General features: G+C 45.7%; 1 protein-coding gene across 1 annotated transcript in view; it reads left to right on the top strand.

Annotated features, from left to right (window-relative positions):
* Positions 1–18227, top strand: part of LOC138293759 (E3 ubiquitin-protein ligase TRIM39-like) — a 271251-nt gene that overhangs the window by 185020 nt on the left and 68004 nt on the right. The window contains exon 5 of the mRNA XM_069233101.1: positions 15900–16015. Within this exon, the coding sequence (XP_069089202.1) occupies positions 15900–16015 (116 nt within the window). The remainder of the gene's footprint in view (positions 1–15899; positions 16016–18227) is intronic.

Below are 18227 nucleotides of genomic sequence, written 5' to 3'. Positions count from 1 at the left end.
TGTTCAGGGTGCACCAGTTTCTCAATCACCATTGTGACACTGGCACCTGTGTCCCTGTAGGCCTGGACCTCAACACCATTTATTAGGGTTAGTTGCTTGTACTTCTCCAAGTTATGGGGGCAAGCAACCAAAGTGGCTAAATCAATAGCCCCTTCAGAGACTAAAGTAGCCTCTGTGGTCTCCCTAATCAGACCAACCCCAACTAAATTACCAAAAGTGAGCCCAGCTACTCCCTTGGATTGGCTATTAGTAGGTTTGCTCCCACCACCACTGCTATTAGTAGGGACACTAGGTGTAGCAGTAGGGGTTGTAGTGGTAGGAGCTGTGGTGCCTTTCTTTGGACAACTGGGATCTGTTGTCCAATGGCCTTTTATTTTACATAAATAGCACCATGGTTTCTTTTCCTTGTTCTGATTAAAGGAGGATTTGGACCCACCACCCCCACCAGAGTGTTTTTGTGTGCCTGATGAAGACTCATTTTTAGATTTGTCCCCACCCTTGTCAGAAGACTTACCATCCTTCTTTTTGTTGCCATCTTTGTCACCCCCTGTATGAAATTTTCTGTTCACTCTTGTTCTGACCCATTTGTCTGCCTTCTTTCCCAATTCTTGGGGAGAGGTCAGATCAGAGTCCACCAAGTACTGGTGCAACAAATCAGACACACAATTATTAAGAATATGCTCTCTCAGGATTAAGTTATACAGGCTGTCATAATCAGTAACTTTACTGCCATGTAACCACCCCTCCAAGGCCTTCACTGCCTGGTCAATGAAATCAACCCAGTCTTGTGAAGACTCCTTTTTGGTCTCTCTGAACTTTATCCTGTACTGTTCAGTGGTTAAGCCATAACCATCCAGGAGTGCATTCTTAAGAACTTGGAAATTATTGGCATCATTTTCTTTCACTGTAAGGAGCCTATCCCTACCTTTTCCACTAAATGATAGCCATAGGATAGCAGCCCACTGCTTTTGAGGGACATCCTGTACAGCACAGGCCCTCTCAAGTGCAGCAAACCACTTGTTAATGTCATCCCCCTCCTTATAAGGGGGAACTATCTTGTGCAGATTCCTGGAATCATGCTCTTTTGCAGGATGACTATGGGGAATACTGCTGCTGCCACCATGGGTATCTAAACCCAACTTCTGTCTTTCCCTCTCTATTTCTAAAGACTGTCTATCCAAATCCAGCTGTTGCTTCTTGATCTTCAGTCTGGTTTGTTCCACTCTCAATCTATTGAGCTCCCTTTCTAACAATCTGTCATCAGGGTGGGTGGGAGGGACATTTCTAGATACAGAGGTATGATGGGAATGAACAGAAGGAGACCTGTCCCTTACAGAGGGCACCCTAACAGCTTGGCTACCAGCATAATGTGAGAGCACACCATTAGTATGGTGTGATTCAACCTCTGTACCAACTATGCTAGACTGTCTAGTAATGGGCAGGCTGAGAAGTTTATTTCCTGAACCTTTTCCTGGGGGAGTCCCTGGATCAGATTGAGAACCATTAGCTACTTTTTCTACAGATAGGGCACTTATGGCCTTATCCTGTACTCTAAGCATATTAATTAACAGTTCTAAGGAAGGATTCTTCCCTACACTCAAACCTCTCTCTATGCAGAGACTCCTTGCTCCTTTCCAGCTAAGGTGATAATATGCAAGTTTGGACAGTTCAACATTTTTTCCTGTGCCAGACATTTTTTAGAGAGAGTTAAAGTGATAGAAAAAGAGAAAAAAAGTTTTCAGAACTTTTTGGAAAGACAGAAAAAACTTTTTAAACTTTTAAGAACTTTTTGAAAGTTTTAGAAGTACTTTTCAGCACTTAGAAAAGAGTGAAAAGAGGAAATGCAAAACTTTTTGGCTATGTGTATATACACTGACCTTGTTTTGTATATTTTTCTCTTATGAAAAGTACAATGACAAGAGTGGTAAGTAGTCTCAAGCACTTATCCCACCACTGCACAACCAATGTAGGAGGCTGGACTGGCTTGTAGTGAGTACCAAGGGGTACTTGCACCTTGCACCAGGCCCAGTTATCCCTTATTAGTGTATAGGGTGTCTAGCAGCTTAGGCTGATAGATAATGGTAGCTTAGCAGAGCAGCTTAGGCTGAACTAGGAGACGTGTGAAGCTACCACAGTACCACTCAGTGTCATATGCACAATATCATAAGAAAACACAATACACAGTTATACTAAAAATAAAGGTACTTTATTTTTATGACAATATGCCAAAGTATCTTAGAGTGTACCCTCAGTGAGAGGATAGGAAATATACACAAGATATATATACACAATAGCAAAAATATGCAGTATAGTCTTAGAAAACAGTGCAAACAATGTATAGTTACAATAGGATGCAATGGGGAAACATAGGGATAGGGGCAACACAAACCATATACTCCAAAAGTGGAATGTGAACCACAAATGGACCCCAAACCTATGTGACCTTGTAGAGGGTCGCTGGGACTATTAGAAAATAGTGAGAGTTAGAAAAATAACCCTCCCCAAGACCCTGAAAAGTGAGTGCAAAGTGCACTAAAGTTCCCCTAAGGACAAAATAGTCGTGTTAGAGGGAAAATGCAAGGAAAACACAAATCAGCAATGCAACAACGATGGATTCCTGACTGAGGGTACCTGTGGAACAAGGGGACCAAGTCCAAAAGTCACAAGCAACTCGGAGATGGGCAGATGCCCAAGAAATGCCAGCGGTTGGTGCAAAGAAGCTCTTACTAGGCTGAAGAACTGTGAATACTGCAGGAACGACAAGGGCTAGAGACTTCCCCTTTAGAGGATGGATCCCCCACGCCTTGGAGAGTCGTGCAGAAGTGTTTTCCCGCCGGATGGACGCCAACAAGCCTTGCTACACGCAAATCGTGCGTTTGGCGTTTTTGGACGCTGCTGGGGCCCAGGAGGGACCAGGAGGTCGCAAATTGGACCTGCAGAGAGAGGGGACGTCGAGCAAGACAAAGAGCCCTCACTGAAGCAGGTAGCACCCGGAGAAGTGCCAGAAACAGGCACTATGAGGATGCGTGAAACGGTGCTCGCCGAAGTTGCACAAAGGAGTCCCACGTCGCCGGAGACCAACTTAGAAAGTCGTGCAATGCAGGTTAGAGTGCCGTGGACCCAGGCTTGGCTGTGCACGAAGGATTTCCGCCGGAAGTGCACAGGGGCCGGAGTAGCTTGCAAAGTCGCGGTTCCCAGCAATGCAGCCCAGCGAGGTGAGGCAAGGACTTACCTCCACCAAACTTGGGCTGAAGAGTCACTGGACTGTGGGGGTCACTTGGACGGTGTCGCTGGATTCGAGGGACCTCGCTCGTCGTGCTGAGAGGAGACCCAAGGGACCGGTAATGCAGCTTTTTGGTGCCTGCGGTTGCAGGGGGAAGATTCCGTCGACCCACGGGAGATTTCTTCGGAGCTTCTGGTGCAGAGAGGAGGCAGACTACCCCCACAGCATGCACAAGCAGGAAAACAGTCGAGAAGGCGGCAGGATCAGCGTTACAGAGTTGCAGTAGTCGTCTTTGCTACTATGTTGCAGGTTTGCAAGCTTCCAGCGCGGTCAGCGGTCGATTCCTTATCAGAAGGTGAAGAGGGAGATGCAGAGGAACTCGGCTGAGCTCATGCATTCGTTATCTAAAGTTTCCCCAGAGACAGAGACCCTAAATAGCCAGAAAAGAGGGTTTGGCTACCTAGGAGAGAGGAAAGGCTACTAACACCTGAAGGAGCCTATCAGCAGGAGTCTCTGACGTCACCTGGTGGCACTGGCCACTCAGAGCAGTCCAGTGTGCCAGCAGCACCTCTGTTTCCAAGATGGCAGAGGTCTGGAGCACACTGGAGGAGCTCTGGACACCTCCCAGGGGAGGTGTAGGTCAGGGGAGTGGTCACTCCCCTTTCCTTTGTCCAGTTTCGTGCCAGAGCAGGGGCTAAGGGGTCCCTGAACCGGTGTAGACTGGCTTATGCAGAATTGGGCACATCTGTGCCCAACAAAGCATTTCCAGAGGCTGGGGGAGGCTACTCCTCCCCTGCCTTCACACCATTTTCCAAAGGGAGAGGGTGTCACACCCTCTCTCAGAGGAAGTTCTTTGTTCTGCCATCCTGGGCCAGGCCTGGCTGGACCCCAGGAGGGCAGCTTCCTGTCTGAGGGGTTGGCAGCAGCAGCAGCTGCAGAGAAACCCCAGGAAGGGCAGTCTGGCAGTACCAGGGTCTGTGCTACAGACCACTGGGATCATGGAATTGTACCAACAATGCCAGGATGGCATAGAGGGGGCAATTCCATGATCATAGACATGTTACATGGCCATATTCGGAGTTACCATGGTGAAGCTACATATAGGTAGTGACCCATATGTAGTGCACGCGTGTAATGGTGTCCCCGCACTCACAAAGTTCAGTGAATTGGCTCTGAACAATGTGGGGGCACCTTGGCTAGTGCCAGGGTGCCCTCACACTAAGTAACTTTGCACCTAACCTTTACCAGGTAAAGGTTAGACATATAGGTGACTTATAAGTTACTTAAGTGCAGTGTAAAATGGCTGTGAAATAACGTGGACGTTATTTCACTCAGGCTGCAGTGGCAGGCCTGTGTAAGAATTGTCAGAGCTCCCTATGGGTGGCAAAAGAAATGCTGCAGCCCATAGGGATCTCCTGGAACCCCAATACCCTGGGTACCTCAGTACCATATACTAGGGAATTATAAGGGTGTTCCAGTAAGCCAATGTAAATTGGTAAAAATGGTCACTAGCCTGTCAGTGACAATTTGGAAAGAAATGAGAGAGCATAACCACTGAGGTTCTGATTAGCAGAGCCTCAGTGAGACAGTTAGTCACTACACAGGTAACACATTCAGGCACACTTATGAGCACTGGGGCCCTGGGTTACCAGGGTCCCAGTGACACATACAACTAAAACAACATATATACAGTGAAAAATGGGGGTAACATGCCAGGCAAGATGGTACTTTCCTACAGTATGCCAGGGAGGAACACCTGTAAGACAAAAAGAAAAAGCAGACATTCAGAACTTGTGTGGGATCAAGCTTGAAAAACACAAGACAGCACCACTAAACCATATATGAACTGTAAATGCTTGTAACGCAGCATATGGCTATATCCATTCTATTAACATCATAGGATAGTCATGTACTTGTTACATCCTTATACATTGTCACTTTAGCACGCTATCAGTATGCCTAGAAATTAACATATGTTTGTCCACCAACAAGAAATAGTTTTGTACTGTCTGTACCCTTATATGTAGCCACAGTATAAGGGACAAATCGTCTACCTAAACTTTATGGCAGATACACCCTCATACTTCTTTTAGTACACAATTGTTTATGCAGCTTCGTACATATACAGATGAATTTCAAAGCAGGTGGTCAAATCCCAGGCAATATACATAGCAGACTTGAAATTCAGCCCCCCACCTAAGCTGTGTTCAAAGATAATGAGCTCACAATAGTAATTCATTTCACAATACTTCCAAGTAAGTGCTGACTTGCAAGTGTCCAATGCAAAAACAAGGCGGTCTAAATGGAAAGTCCGATATAGGCTCAGGGGCCACAGCTTCCCGCAGGGCAGAAACTTTTTTGTGAAGACACAGCTGCCTTTTTCAATGGAACAAATGTCCTGATAACTCTTGCACATTGCTGCTTCAGCCACACCCCGCTCCTCAGATCCTTAATGTGAAGCATTTAGAAACCTATTATTGAGCCATTTATACCAGTAGGACAAAATGGCCACCAAGAGTCAGCACATCTCACGAGACCGGCCTAGTCTTATGAGTTTTGATGGAGAGGGTATAGTTCAGCTAGTTGCCTTCCACCGGTGCCACAGAAGACTCTGAGGGCTGAAAGTTGTTTCTAAGTTAAGTGCATCTGAACGGCAAATGCAAATACCAAGGGGCATAATACTAGTGTAGGGTAAACCAAACCAAAAAAATAACACAATAACGATTCTGGACCAAGTTATCAGGACACACAGGGGTGGGACCCATAATATACGCCAGGAGAGGCGTTCAGGGTTCATCATGGGGGGGGGTCAATTATAGTGGCCACAGAAATCTTGCCATCTCTACTGTCTATGGTGGCAGGGTTCTGACACATGGATTGTGCTTTCAGGAAAGTAATGTCCATTAAGTAGAGGTACAAGAAGGCTCAACATTGTCAGACACATGATGCAAAGAAATACTCCCACTGTGATCCAAACATCAGGCCACAATGGTATCAATTACCTCTCGCAAAACCCATGGTAAGCAATTAGAAATTGTTGGCATAAAGGACATTGGCTCATGATGCAAAGGTATCTGTGTTGAATTCAGATTCTTTCTCACAAATCATTGTTTCTCGAAAAGGCATTCTTTCAATTGGCGTTGAGCCAAGCAATGGTTTATAATAAATCATGTTGTTTCTGGAAGCCTTTTCAGCTGTAGTGATAACATTATCAGATTCATCAAGGGATCAGTTGCTCTTTGTAAAGTTGAAGACGCAGCACACTCAAATATTCCCGACTGGGTACCAAAGCTAGCGATGCTACTGCTCTCTTCTAGGCAAATTTGATTCAGAGTAGGTAGAAGCAGAGAGGATTTACTCTGAATCCTCCTTGATGTAGAGTGTGCTGAACAGAATCAGCCACCTAATGCTTCTTCATGTCATCAATGGACACCTGTCAGTAGGTTCATGAGTTTGTTTATTGCAAATCTTCTCTTGAATTTGATTCCCTACTTTAGGGACTCACCCGTCAGCGACTGTTAAAAACCTTCTCTTCAATGGTGGTGCTTCAGAATGCTTTACATTAGACAGCTTGTCTCTGTCCTCTTGGGCACTCTGTAAGACATTCAAATGCTGTTCCAATTCAATTTTTTCTTGCCTCCCACCTTCCCAGGATTATGTAGGCCAAGTTCGAACAAAAGCACTCCTAAGTATATCTTGTATGGAGTATTCCCTCCCAATACTGGTCTCAGTTAGTATGGTACAAATCTAAGACCTGAACGTAGTACCCTACCAGTCAAGGCTCGTTTAATCATGCTGTTAGCATGTTCATCTAATTTGTTACCTTCCACTTAGTATTAATTGATGAATTTCAAACAAACTTCCAGAGAAGACAGAGCATGTCGATAAGCCTTGGAGGTAAACACTGGACCACAGTCTCACTGAAATGAATGAACTGCTCCCATGGCTCCCAGACACAGTAACTCCTTTACAACTGCTAGAGCACCTGCATTTCTCTGTGGCCACACCCCTAGGAATTGATAACATGAGTCGATTGCCACCAATATCTACTTATACTGGTTAACAGAATTTATTGGTCCAAATTAGTTCAAATATATAACCCTAACCAGGATGTTGGAAACCGTGATGGGAGTCTACCGGGGTTTTCTAAAACTAGAAGTGGGCACCAGAGGTATTTCCTTTTATTCATTTCAGCTTCAGGAGCTGGAGAAGTGCTTCCCCAGCACCCAACTTTTTTTTCCTTCTGTAATGAAGATCATGGTCCTCTGATGTAATTACAGAGAAAAGGATCAGCTCATTTTACTGTCACTGTGTCTGTGCTCCGGGCATATCTTAGTCCCCCACGCACCAATTGAGATGGGAGAGGTATGATTGGAAAGGGGAGAATCTCCTATTGGTCCCTTTTCCTAGTGGATCCCTTACCCTAGGGAATCCCTACTTGGGGATTGCCACAGGAGAGCGATCCTCAGGCAGGGATCCTCCCACTAGAACTCCAGGGACTATTTGTTGAAGACAGGAGCTTCCCACCCATAATGGCCTGGTGCTCCCCAGGCACAAATTCTTTCTGCGCCTCTGGGAGGGAGATTGAAGTTTGTTAGCTCCAATTTGCCTTCGGAGGGGCAGAAAACCAACTAGACACCAGGTATTTTTTATAGGTGCATAACTGGGCGGGCGGCCCACCTAGCTAACAGACCTAACTCATACCACTCCAAATAACCCTCAGCAGTTTTTCTGCCCATCAGGGGTAGATAAGAGGTGTTTTTCTCCAATCTGCACCCCTAAAAGTTCTTAATTAAAAAAATATTCTTCCAGTATTGTTCCCAAGCACATACCAACAAGTTAACACAATTATTTACAAGTAAGTAACAAAGAGCTCAAATACGGGTTAAAAGCAGTCTAAAATGGGAGGAAGGTAAAGAAAAAATACCCATAGTGTGATTTCTTCAGGGTGCCTGTCTGCTGTGCGTCAGCACCAGGGTTCCCTTTCATGTAGCAGGAAAGCATCTCCAGTGCTGCTCAGCTGTACACAAGCAGTCCAAGATGGCACCTGTCAGGGCGATAGTCGAGTAGATGAAGGAATGCCTCCCAGCTCCCACTGCTCAATGGGAAACCCATGGCAGACCAAGGAGACGGAAAGAACAAAGAAGTCACAGGTAATGAAATGAATGTTAAAAGGTCTTAATTATTAAAAATATTCCCACAGTATTGTTCCCAAGCAAATATCAACAAGTTAACAGAATTTACTTTCAAGTAAGCACAAAGTACTTTAAAATGGGTTAAAATCACTCTAAAATGAGGCCAAGGCAGAGAAATACCCAGAGTGTGATTCCTTTGGGGCTGCCTGTCCGTACCTGTGCCTGTGAGAGCATGATTAATCACATAATTAAGAGCACATTTATGTTATGCTGCATTTTGTGCTGCTTCTTAACACAAAATGCATCCTCACAACCATTTTGGACATGAGCGTGCATTTTAAATGCCGGTAGTAAGTTTGGGGAAAATCCTAACCCCAGAAGTACATTTAGCGAGCACAGGTGGATGCTCATGCTCGCTATTCCTGTTCTGTTGCATTTAGCACTATTTCTCAGCGCAAAATGCATCCTTGTTCCCATTTTGGATGCAAAGGATCATTTATGCACTAAGAATTAGTGGTAAACCCAGAGTTACTCTTCTAATGTAATTCAAGTGTAATCGTATGGAATTCTCAGGTAAATCCATGTGATTATGCAAAGCTGAATTATGTGGGTTACACTCACCCCTAGGTATGTCCTGATATAGCACTCGATCTGATATTGCTTTTATATTACGCTTTGCTTCAGGCTTTCAAAGTTACTGAACTTGTGCTTCAGGCTCACTGCGTAACGAAATGACATGTGGATTAGAGTGTTTATCCCACCTTGCTTGGTGTCCGTATAAGGCCGGAGCCTGTCTAACAACCCCTTCACTTGTGTAATTTTCCCTGATGTCCTCTGGTAATACAGGAGAATAAGCTACTCATATTACTTCCTCTCCTCAGGGTGCTTTTCTAATGAAGACTGGAGGCCAACCATCCTCCGCAAACATGATATCAAATTCGGCAGATAAAAGTGGCCAGAAGTCTATCTATAATATATGTAGGTTACAAACCCCATCAGGAGGATTTAAATGTCTATCTGGAATTTTGACTTCTATAAACTCCTAAATTTGACTTGCCAGCAAAATCCTCTAGAGAGTCGGATGCACTATTGTTACTTCTGCTAGACTGTCCAGAAGAGCTCTTGGGCAAGTCCTGTTCCACAGAAGTATATGTAACTGAATTTGCATGCTTCTTAGAAAGTACTGACACTTTCTTTTTGAATGGAGTTTTAGAGTCAGAAACCTTTCTATTTCCTATTTACCCTGATCTCAACTTCTCATCCTGTTTCACCTTTTTGCTTGTTATATTCTCCTCCTCTTCAGTAATAGATCCGTGCAGGGGGCTGGCCTGGTGTGTGGTGGGCACCTATGGTACTTACACCGTTTACCAGGTCCAGGTATCCCTTGTTAGTGTTGTGTAGGCAGTGTCTAGAAGCCAGGCTCTCTAGATGTAGCTGTGGATGAGCAGCCAAGGCTTACAGAGAAGGCATGCAAGGCTCATGCAATACCACTGTAGTCACACTGAGGGGCAGATTTATGGAAAGTGACGCTGCACGAGTGCAGCGCCACTTTCCCTGCGCCCCTTAGCACCCCCCTACTGCCACCATGTGTGCGCTGTATTTAAAATACGGTGCACCATGGCGCAGGGTAGGGGGCAATAGTGTCATTTATTATGACGCTATTGATGTACTCTGCATGAGTAGCGCCAAAATATTGGCGCTACTCCTGCAGAGTACATAGGGGCCCATTCTAAAGAATGGAAACTCCCTTTTAACACCTGCTCTTGAGCAGGTGTTAAAAGTGCCGTAATAAATGGCGCAAGGAAATCTCATAGATTTCCTTGCACCATTTTACCGGCTCCCCTAACGGGGGAACACCTCCTTTGCATAAATTATGCCTGGCGCAGGCATAATGTAGCGCAAAGAGTTACAGAGTGATGCAATACATGCATTGCACCACTCTGTAAATCCGGCGCAGGTATTTTAGCCTCATTGGGCCACATTAGCGTAAAAAATAATGATGTTAATGTGGTGCAAGGTAGTGCTAGGGCATTAGAAATATTCCCCTTAGTGTTAGCTGCGATTGATATCATTCAGACAGACACGTCCCTTTAATACCATGGACAAAGTTAGCTGCATTCCATCATGCAGTTAGGTTGGACATTACTGACTCTGAAAAACGGCTGCATTCCGTGGAAGTATATTAACGTTGGGGACTTGTTTGCTGCTTTTAATTTATCCAAGAAACAACAGACAATGGCTAAAAGGGAAGCGAGTTTCACCATGCTTTATGTAGAAAAGTTAGAGAAGCTGCATTTTACAGTTGCAGAAAGTCCGTCAATGGTATGGCTCCTACAAGGCATAATTAATCTGGCCAGTTCCACTTTTCATTTTTCGAAATGCCTGAAACATCTTGCTGTGGGCTGGTACATGCGACTAGGAGATAGATATAAAGATATTAAAGAAGAATGGGAGTTGCCCTTTGATTATAAATGTCTGAACGGTGAAACAGAGGTCTTTCTTAGCGGAAGCAAATGTAAGACTTCTGTTAGTCATTCAATGATCTGCAAGCAGGTGTCCCTTCATGGCCTTTGCAATGTGGGGGTCGCGAACTTGGCCTGTTTTCTGAAGGGTACTCCTGTCCCTTTGATTCGACCAGTGTTTCATGTGCTTTCGAATGGAGATTATGTAATGCTGAGCAGCCAAAGCTGTTGCAGTATGCGACCAGGAATTGCCTCCGCAAACTTCAGTCTCTAAGGTCGTTATGTGTTGCGGACATGTTTTATTTCCCCCACAGGCTTCGTTTTGCCACATTAACGTCAAAATAAATGATGTTAATGTGGCGCTAGGGGCCTAAAAATATACCCCTTAGTACTTACACACATGAAAGAAACACTCAGTGTTACAAAAATAAAGGTACTTCATTTTGGTGACACAAATACCAAAAATACCATAGATGCTATACTCCCTTAGGAGGTAAGTAATACACAAATTATGTACAGAAATAGGCATAAAAACAGTTAGAAAACAGTGCAAATAGTGAAAATCACAATAGAAAGAACTAGCCCTAGGGGGAGCACAAACCATATACTAAAAAAATAGAATGCGAAAGTTGGTCCCCCACCTAGGTAAGTGGAGTGTGTAGAGGGGAGCTGGGAGTACTAGGAAAGCCGAAAGGTAAGTACCACAATCCACCCCAGCGACCAGGAAAGCAGGAGTAAATCACTGTAAATATCCCAGAACACCCACTTAGGAGAAAAGAAGAAGAATGCAAAACCCAGACGAGACTGCAAGACACCAACAGTGGATTCCTGGACAAGAGGACCTATGGAAGAAGGGGACCAAGTCCAAGAAGCACAGCAGAGTCCAGGAAGGGCAGGAGCCCTTACTCACCAGACTGACGGTGCAAGAGGTGAGTTGACGATGAAAAAGGATAGTCAGCACTGCACCCAAGAAGACGAAGTCAACTTCCTGGAGGATGCAGGTGATGTCCCATGCCGGAAGGAGGACTGCAGTCGGCTGTGCGTCTTCGGATTCTGCCAACAAGCCTTGGCACACGCAAAAATCGCTGTTAGCAGAAAGTGGAGCTGCCGGGGACCAGGAAGGACTAGGTGGACTCTACCCAGGAGGGAGTCAGAGAGGGCCCTCAGCAACACAGAGAGCCTACAGAAGACCAGGCAGCACCCACAGGAGTACTTAGGCTTAGGCTGATAGAGGTAGCTATACCAGAGCAGCTTAAGCTGAACTAGGAGACATGCAAAGCTCCTACTATACCACTTGTATCACTTAGCACTATATCATAAGAAAACACAATACTCAGAGTTACTAAAAATAAAGGTACTTTATTTTAGTGACAATATGCCCAAAGTATCTCAGAGGCTATACTCCCTTAGGAGGTAAGTAATATACACAAAATATACACTGTAGGAGGCTGGCCTGGCTTATAATGGGCACCTTGTGGTACTTACACCTTGTGCCAGGTCCAGTTATCCCTTATTAGTAGAATAGAGGTGTTTCTAGCAGTTTAGGCTGATACAGGTAGCTATAGCTGAGCAGTTTAGGCTAAACTAGGAGACATGCAAAGCTCCTACTAAACCACTCATATCATATAGCACAAAAAAAAACACAATACTCAGAGTTACTACAAATAAAGGTACTTTATTTTAGTGACAATATGCCAAAAGTATCTCAGAGAATACCCTCACTTAGGAGGTAAGTAATATACACAAATTATATGTACACAAACCAAAGTCAGGTAAGTAACAGTAAGAAAAGTAGTGCAAACAATGTAGAATCACAATAGGATGCAACAGGTAGAAATAGGCCTAGGGGCAACACAAACCATATACTCCAAAAGTGGAATGCGAATCACAAATGGACCCCAGGAGATCCCTATAGGCTGCAGCATTTCTTTTGCCACTCATAGGGAGTTCAGACAATTCTTACACAGGCCTGCCACTGCAGTCTGTGTGAAATGACGTCCACGTTATTTCACAGCTATTTTCCACTGCACATAAGTAACTTATAAGTCACCTATATGTCTAACCTTTACCTGGTGAAGGTTGGGTGCAAAGATACTTAGTGTGTGGGCACCCTGGCACTAGCCAAGGTACCCCCACATCATTCAGGGCAAATTCCCCGGACTTTGTGAGTGCGGGGACACCATTAAACGTGTGCACTATACATAGGTCAATACCTATGTATAGCATCACAATGGTAACTCCGAACATGGCCATGTCATATGTCTAAGATCATGGAATTGTCACCCCAATACCATTCTGGTATTGGGGGGACAATTCCATGATCCCCTGGGTCTCTAGCACAGAACCCGGGTACTGCCAAACCACCTTTCTGGGGTTTCAACTGCAGCTGCTGCCAACCCCTCAGACAGGTTTCTGCCCTCCTGGGGTCCAGGCAGCCCTGGCCCAGGAAGGCAGAACAAAGGATTTCCTCTGAGAGAGGGTGTTACACCCTCTTCCTTTGGAAATAGGTGTGAAGGGCTGGGGAGGAGTAGCATCCCCCAGCCTCTGGAAATGCTTTGATGGGCACAGATGGTGCCCATCTCTGCATAAGCCAGTCTACACCGGTTCAGGGATCCCCCAGCCCTGCTCTGGTGCGAAACTGGACCAAGGAAAGGGGAGTGGCCACTCCCCTGACCAGTACCTCCCAGGGGAGGTGCCCAGAGCTCCTCCAGTGTATCCCAGACCTCTGCCATCTTGGAAACAGAGGTGTTGGGGGCTCACTGGACTGCTCTGAGTGGCCAGTGCCAGCAGGTGACGTCAGAGACTCCATCTGATAGGCCCTTACCTTTCTTGGTTTCCAATCCTCCTTTCTTGGTAGCCAAACCTCCTTTTCTGGCTATTTGGGGTCTCTGCTTTGGGTCCCCAGCACTCTGTCCTGCAGTGCTCAACCCTCTGAGTTGGCCTCTGACATCGTGCGACCCTGTTTTGTAACTCTGCGTGGACTCCGGTTCACAACTCTTCCAAGTGCCTGTTCAGGTACTTCTGCGGGTGCTGCCTGCTTCTGTGAGGGCTCTCTGAGTTGCTGAGTGCCCCCTCTGTCTCCTCCTCCAAGGGGTGACATCCTGGTCCTTCTTGGTCCTCAGCAGCACCCAAAAACCTCTACGGCGATCCTTGCAGCTAGCAAGGCTTGTTTGGGATATTTCTGTGTGGGAAGACTTCTGCAACCTTCATCGCTACGTGGGACATCTTCCTTCCAAAGGAGAAGTTCCTAGTCCTCTTCGTTCTTGCAGAAATCCAAGCTTCTTTCATCCAGAGGCAGCTTCCTTGCACCTTCATCCAGGGTTTCCTGGGCTCCTGCCCCCCCGGACACTGTCGCGACTATTGGACTTAGTCCCCTTGCCTTGCAGGTCCTCAGGTCCAGAAATCTGTTGTCAGTGTACTGCTGGTGTTTGTTGTTCTTGCAGAATCCCCCTATCACGACTATTGTGCTCTCTTGGGGTAGTAGGTGTACTTTACTCCTACTTTTCAGGGTCTTGGGGTGCGGTATCTTGGACACCCTGACTGTTTTCTTACAGTCCCAGTGACCCTCTACAAGCTCCCATAGGTCTGGGGTCTATTCGTGATTCGCATTCCACTTTTGGAGTATATGGTTTGTGTTGCCCCTAGACCTATGCTTGCCTATTGCAACCTATTGTAATTCTACACTGTTTGCATTACTTTTCTGACTCTTACTTACCTATTTGTAGTTTGTGTACATATAACTTGTGTATACAACTTACCTTCTTACTGAGGGTATTCACTGGGATACTTGTGGTATATTGTCATAAAAATAAAGTACCTTTATTTTTAGTAACTCTGCATATTGTGTTTTCTTATGATATTGTGCATATGATATAAGTGGTATAGTAGGAGCTTTGCATGTCTCCTAGTTCAGCCTAAGCTGCTTTGCCATAGCTACCTTCTATCAGCCTAAGCTGCTAGAAACACCTCTATTCTACTAATAAGGGGTAACTGGACCTGGCACAAGGTGTAAGTACCCCTTGGTACCCACTACAAGCCAAGCCAGCCTCCTACATTGGTGGTGCAGCGGTGGGATAAGTACTAGCAACTGCTTTACCACTTTGTCATTTTGTACTTTTCATAAGAGAATCATATACCAAACAGTTCAGTGTATGTACACTTAACCCAAAAAGTTTGCTTTTCTATCCTAAAACTTTTTTCAAAGTTCTGAAAAATTTCTTAAAACTTCTAAATGTTTTCTAAAAGTTAGAAAAAGTTTTTTCTCTGTGCTTTCAAAAGTTCTAAAACGTTTTCTCTCTACTCCCTATCTCTAAACCTTTTACTATCATGTCTGTGGTAGATTCTACTCTCAAAACTGTCAATGCTATTTATGACATTTTGAACTGCAAGAGCTTAAGGAGTCTCTGCTTAGATGTTTACCCCTATGTCAGCCTTAGTAATGTGGGGGCACATTTACTTACATTTCACTCAACGCAGGGCAGCAAGATGTGGTGTATTTCTCTTGTCTCTTAGCACTGGTGCACTCTGGGCATCGTGGTGCAAGGTTACCTGTGCTACGGCAGGGTTGTTGTACAGCAACAGATTCCTTCTGCACAAGAACAATCCTTAAAGGCATTTTCCTCTTTCTATGTTTACTACAGAATGCATCACACATAGAAGAAAGCAACAAGGAGAAATAAAGATATTTCTCCTCGTAATGCCTGGTTCAGAGAGCTGGAGCATTTTAATGCATTCTCAGCTTTGCTGGCTTTAGTAAATCTGGGAATGCACCCAGATCCACGGTGGATGCGGGGGAACACACGTGCTCCACACGTGGAACTCAAAGTAATGCTAGGCAGCGCTATGCAAAAAAACCCACACAAAGCCACGCACAACAGATTTTCCGTGGCGTCATAAACCACAAATAACATCTCGCGTTGTGGCCGTGGCAAAAAAGCAGCACATCCCAGAGGCAATGTTTTTGTAAATCTGTCCAGTTATTTCCATCAGAAGGCAGAGGCTGCATGATATTCCTTACCTATGAGAGACGCCCCCATCCCCTCATTTATGTCTGCTCTAACAAGTTTATCTTCTTCTCAGGTTAAAGCATTTGACGCTCTTGAAACCCGAGGATGACTCTGCTGAATGTGTACATATTGTGAAGAGATGCAGGTCGCAGCACTCCTACCTCATGGAAAGAGTAAAGGAGATAAAAGGTAAATAAGTCCCAGCTGTGAGGCCGGCCATGTCTGGAGGCAGGTGGTGGCATGCTCCAGGTCGCAGAGCTCAACATACACACTTAGAATTCACAAACCTTGGGTGCCTTTAGAACCCTCTAGAATCCTGGGGGTTCTAAAGCCACCCAAGATTTGTGAATTCCCCTGGAGGGGGCTGGGAAATTGGCCAAAATATAGCAAAAGTTTATTTTTGTGAGAAAAATAGGAAAAAAGCACTGCAAAAGAAAGTGTCTGTTTTTTTCCTGCAAATGGCATCAACAAATGATTTGTGGTGCTAAGGTCAACAACTTCTCAGCTTTCAAGGAAAACAGACTTAATTAAAAAAAATAGGGGACACTGGACATCTCCCTCACAGAAAAAGCATAGCATAGGCACCATAGCATAGGCAGCCGCATTGGGCGGTTTGGACGCCTCCCTCACAGAACAAGCATTACACAGGCGGCTGCACTGGAAGCCTTCCTCACAGAACAAGCATAGCACAGGCAGATGTACTGCTAGCCTTCCTCACAGAACAAGCATTACACAGGCAGCCGCACTGGACGCATCCCTCACAGAACACACATAGCACAGGCGGCCGCACTGGACACCTCCCTCACAAAACAAGCAGAGCACAGTCAACTGCACTGAATGCCTCCTTTGCAGAACAAGCATAACACAGGCAGCCACACTGGACTCCACCTCACAGAACAAGCATAGCACAGGCGGCTGCACTGGACACCTCCCTCACAGAACATGCATAGCACAGGCGGCCGCACTGGACACCTCCCTCAAGGAACAAGCATAGCACAGGCAGCCACACTGGACTCCACCTCACAGAACAAGCATAGTACAGGCGGATGCACTGGACGCCACCTCACAGAACATGCATAGCACAGGCGGTCGCACTGGACGCCTCCCTCACAGAACAAGCATAGCACAGGCAACTGCACTGAATGCCTCCTTTGCAGAACAAGCATGGCATGGGCAGCCACACTAGATGCCTCCCTCACAGAATTAGCATGGCATAGGCACACACGCTGGACACCTCCTTCACAGAACAAGCACAGCATGGGCAGCTGCACTGGACGCCTCCCTCACAGAATAAGCATAGTACGGGTAGCTTCACCAGATACCTCCCTCACAAAACAAGCATTGCACAGGAAGTCGCACTGGACACCTCCTTCACAGAACAAGCACAGCACAGGCAGATGCACTGGAAGCCTTCCTCACAGAACAAGCATTACACAGGCAGCCACACTGGACGCATCCCTCACAGAACAAGCATAGCACATGCAGCCACACTTGGCTGACTCCCTCACAGAACAAGCATAGCACAGGCGGCCGCACTGGACGCCTCCCTCACAGAACAAGCATAGCACAGGCAACTGCACTGAATGCCTCCTTTGCAGAACAAGCATGGCATAGGCACACACGCTGGACACCTCCTTCACAGAACAAGCACAGCATGGGCAGCTGCACTGGATGCCTCCCTCACAGAATAAGCATAGTACGGGTAGCTTCAGGAGATACCTCCCTCACAAAACAAGCATTGCACAGGAAGTCGCACTGGACGCCTCCTTCACAGAACAAGCACAGCACAGGCAGCTGTACTGGACGCCAGTTTACCAAGCATGCCTCACCTAAAAAAGGAAATGAAGGGGCAGCAGACATCTAAGCCTCCCTCACAGAGCAGTACAGCAAGGCCAGATGTGAAGGTATACGTGTGCACAGCAGCCTAGAGGTACTGCACCGTGTGTCACTTGCAGTCACTGCTACCTCCTTGTTTAAACTCTGATTTTATTCCCATAATTACAAAAGTAAAAACAACAATGTGAACCCCACACTGCATAGCTGAAAGTGTGGAATATGACATGGGGTCCCATAGAAAAGATATGTGTTTATGCAATTTATCAAACAAGACCGACAGTCATCCTCAAATGTGATAACTAAATGCTAAGTCTGAGCACAATAGTTGATCTTCGTGGCATCAAGTGGAGGTGAATTATAAATATTAGATTTTGAGCCCCGGTCATTGGGGCTCTGGGGGCTCTCATCTATAGGTTTATCTGCAATCTGCAGGATTTAATGCATGCATGTAAAAGTTCATAAAGTGATATTTGATTGGTTGTTGCAATGGACATCATGCAGCGTTGTTTTAGTGCCTCTCACATCACTATGACATCCTACAGAGGTACAACACTCGCAGTTTTCA

This window comes from Pleurodeles waltl, chromosome 4_2, assembly GCF_031143425.1.
Source record: "Pleurodeles waltl isolate 20211129_DDA chromosome 4_2, aPleWal1.hap1.20221129, whole genome shotgun sequence".
Classification (NCBI taxonomy): domain Eukaryota; kingdom Metazoa; phylum Chordata; class Amphibia; order Caudata; family Salamandridae; genus Pleurodeles; species Pleurodeles waltl.
The sequence above is the reverse complement of the archived record's forward strand: the minus strand, read 5'-3'. Positions and strand labels throughout refer to the sequence as shown.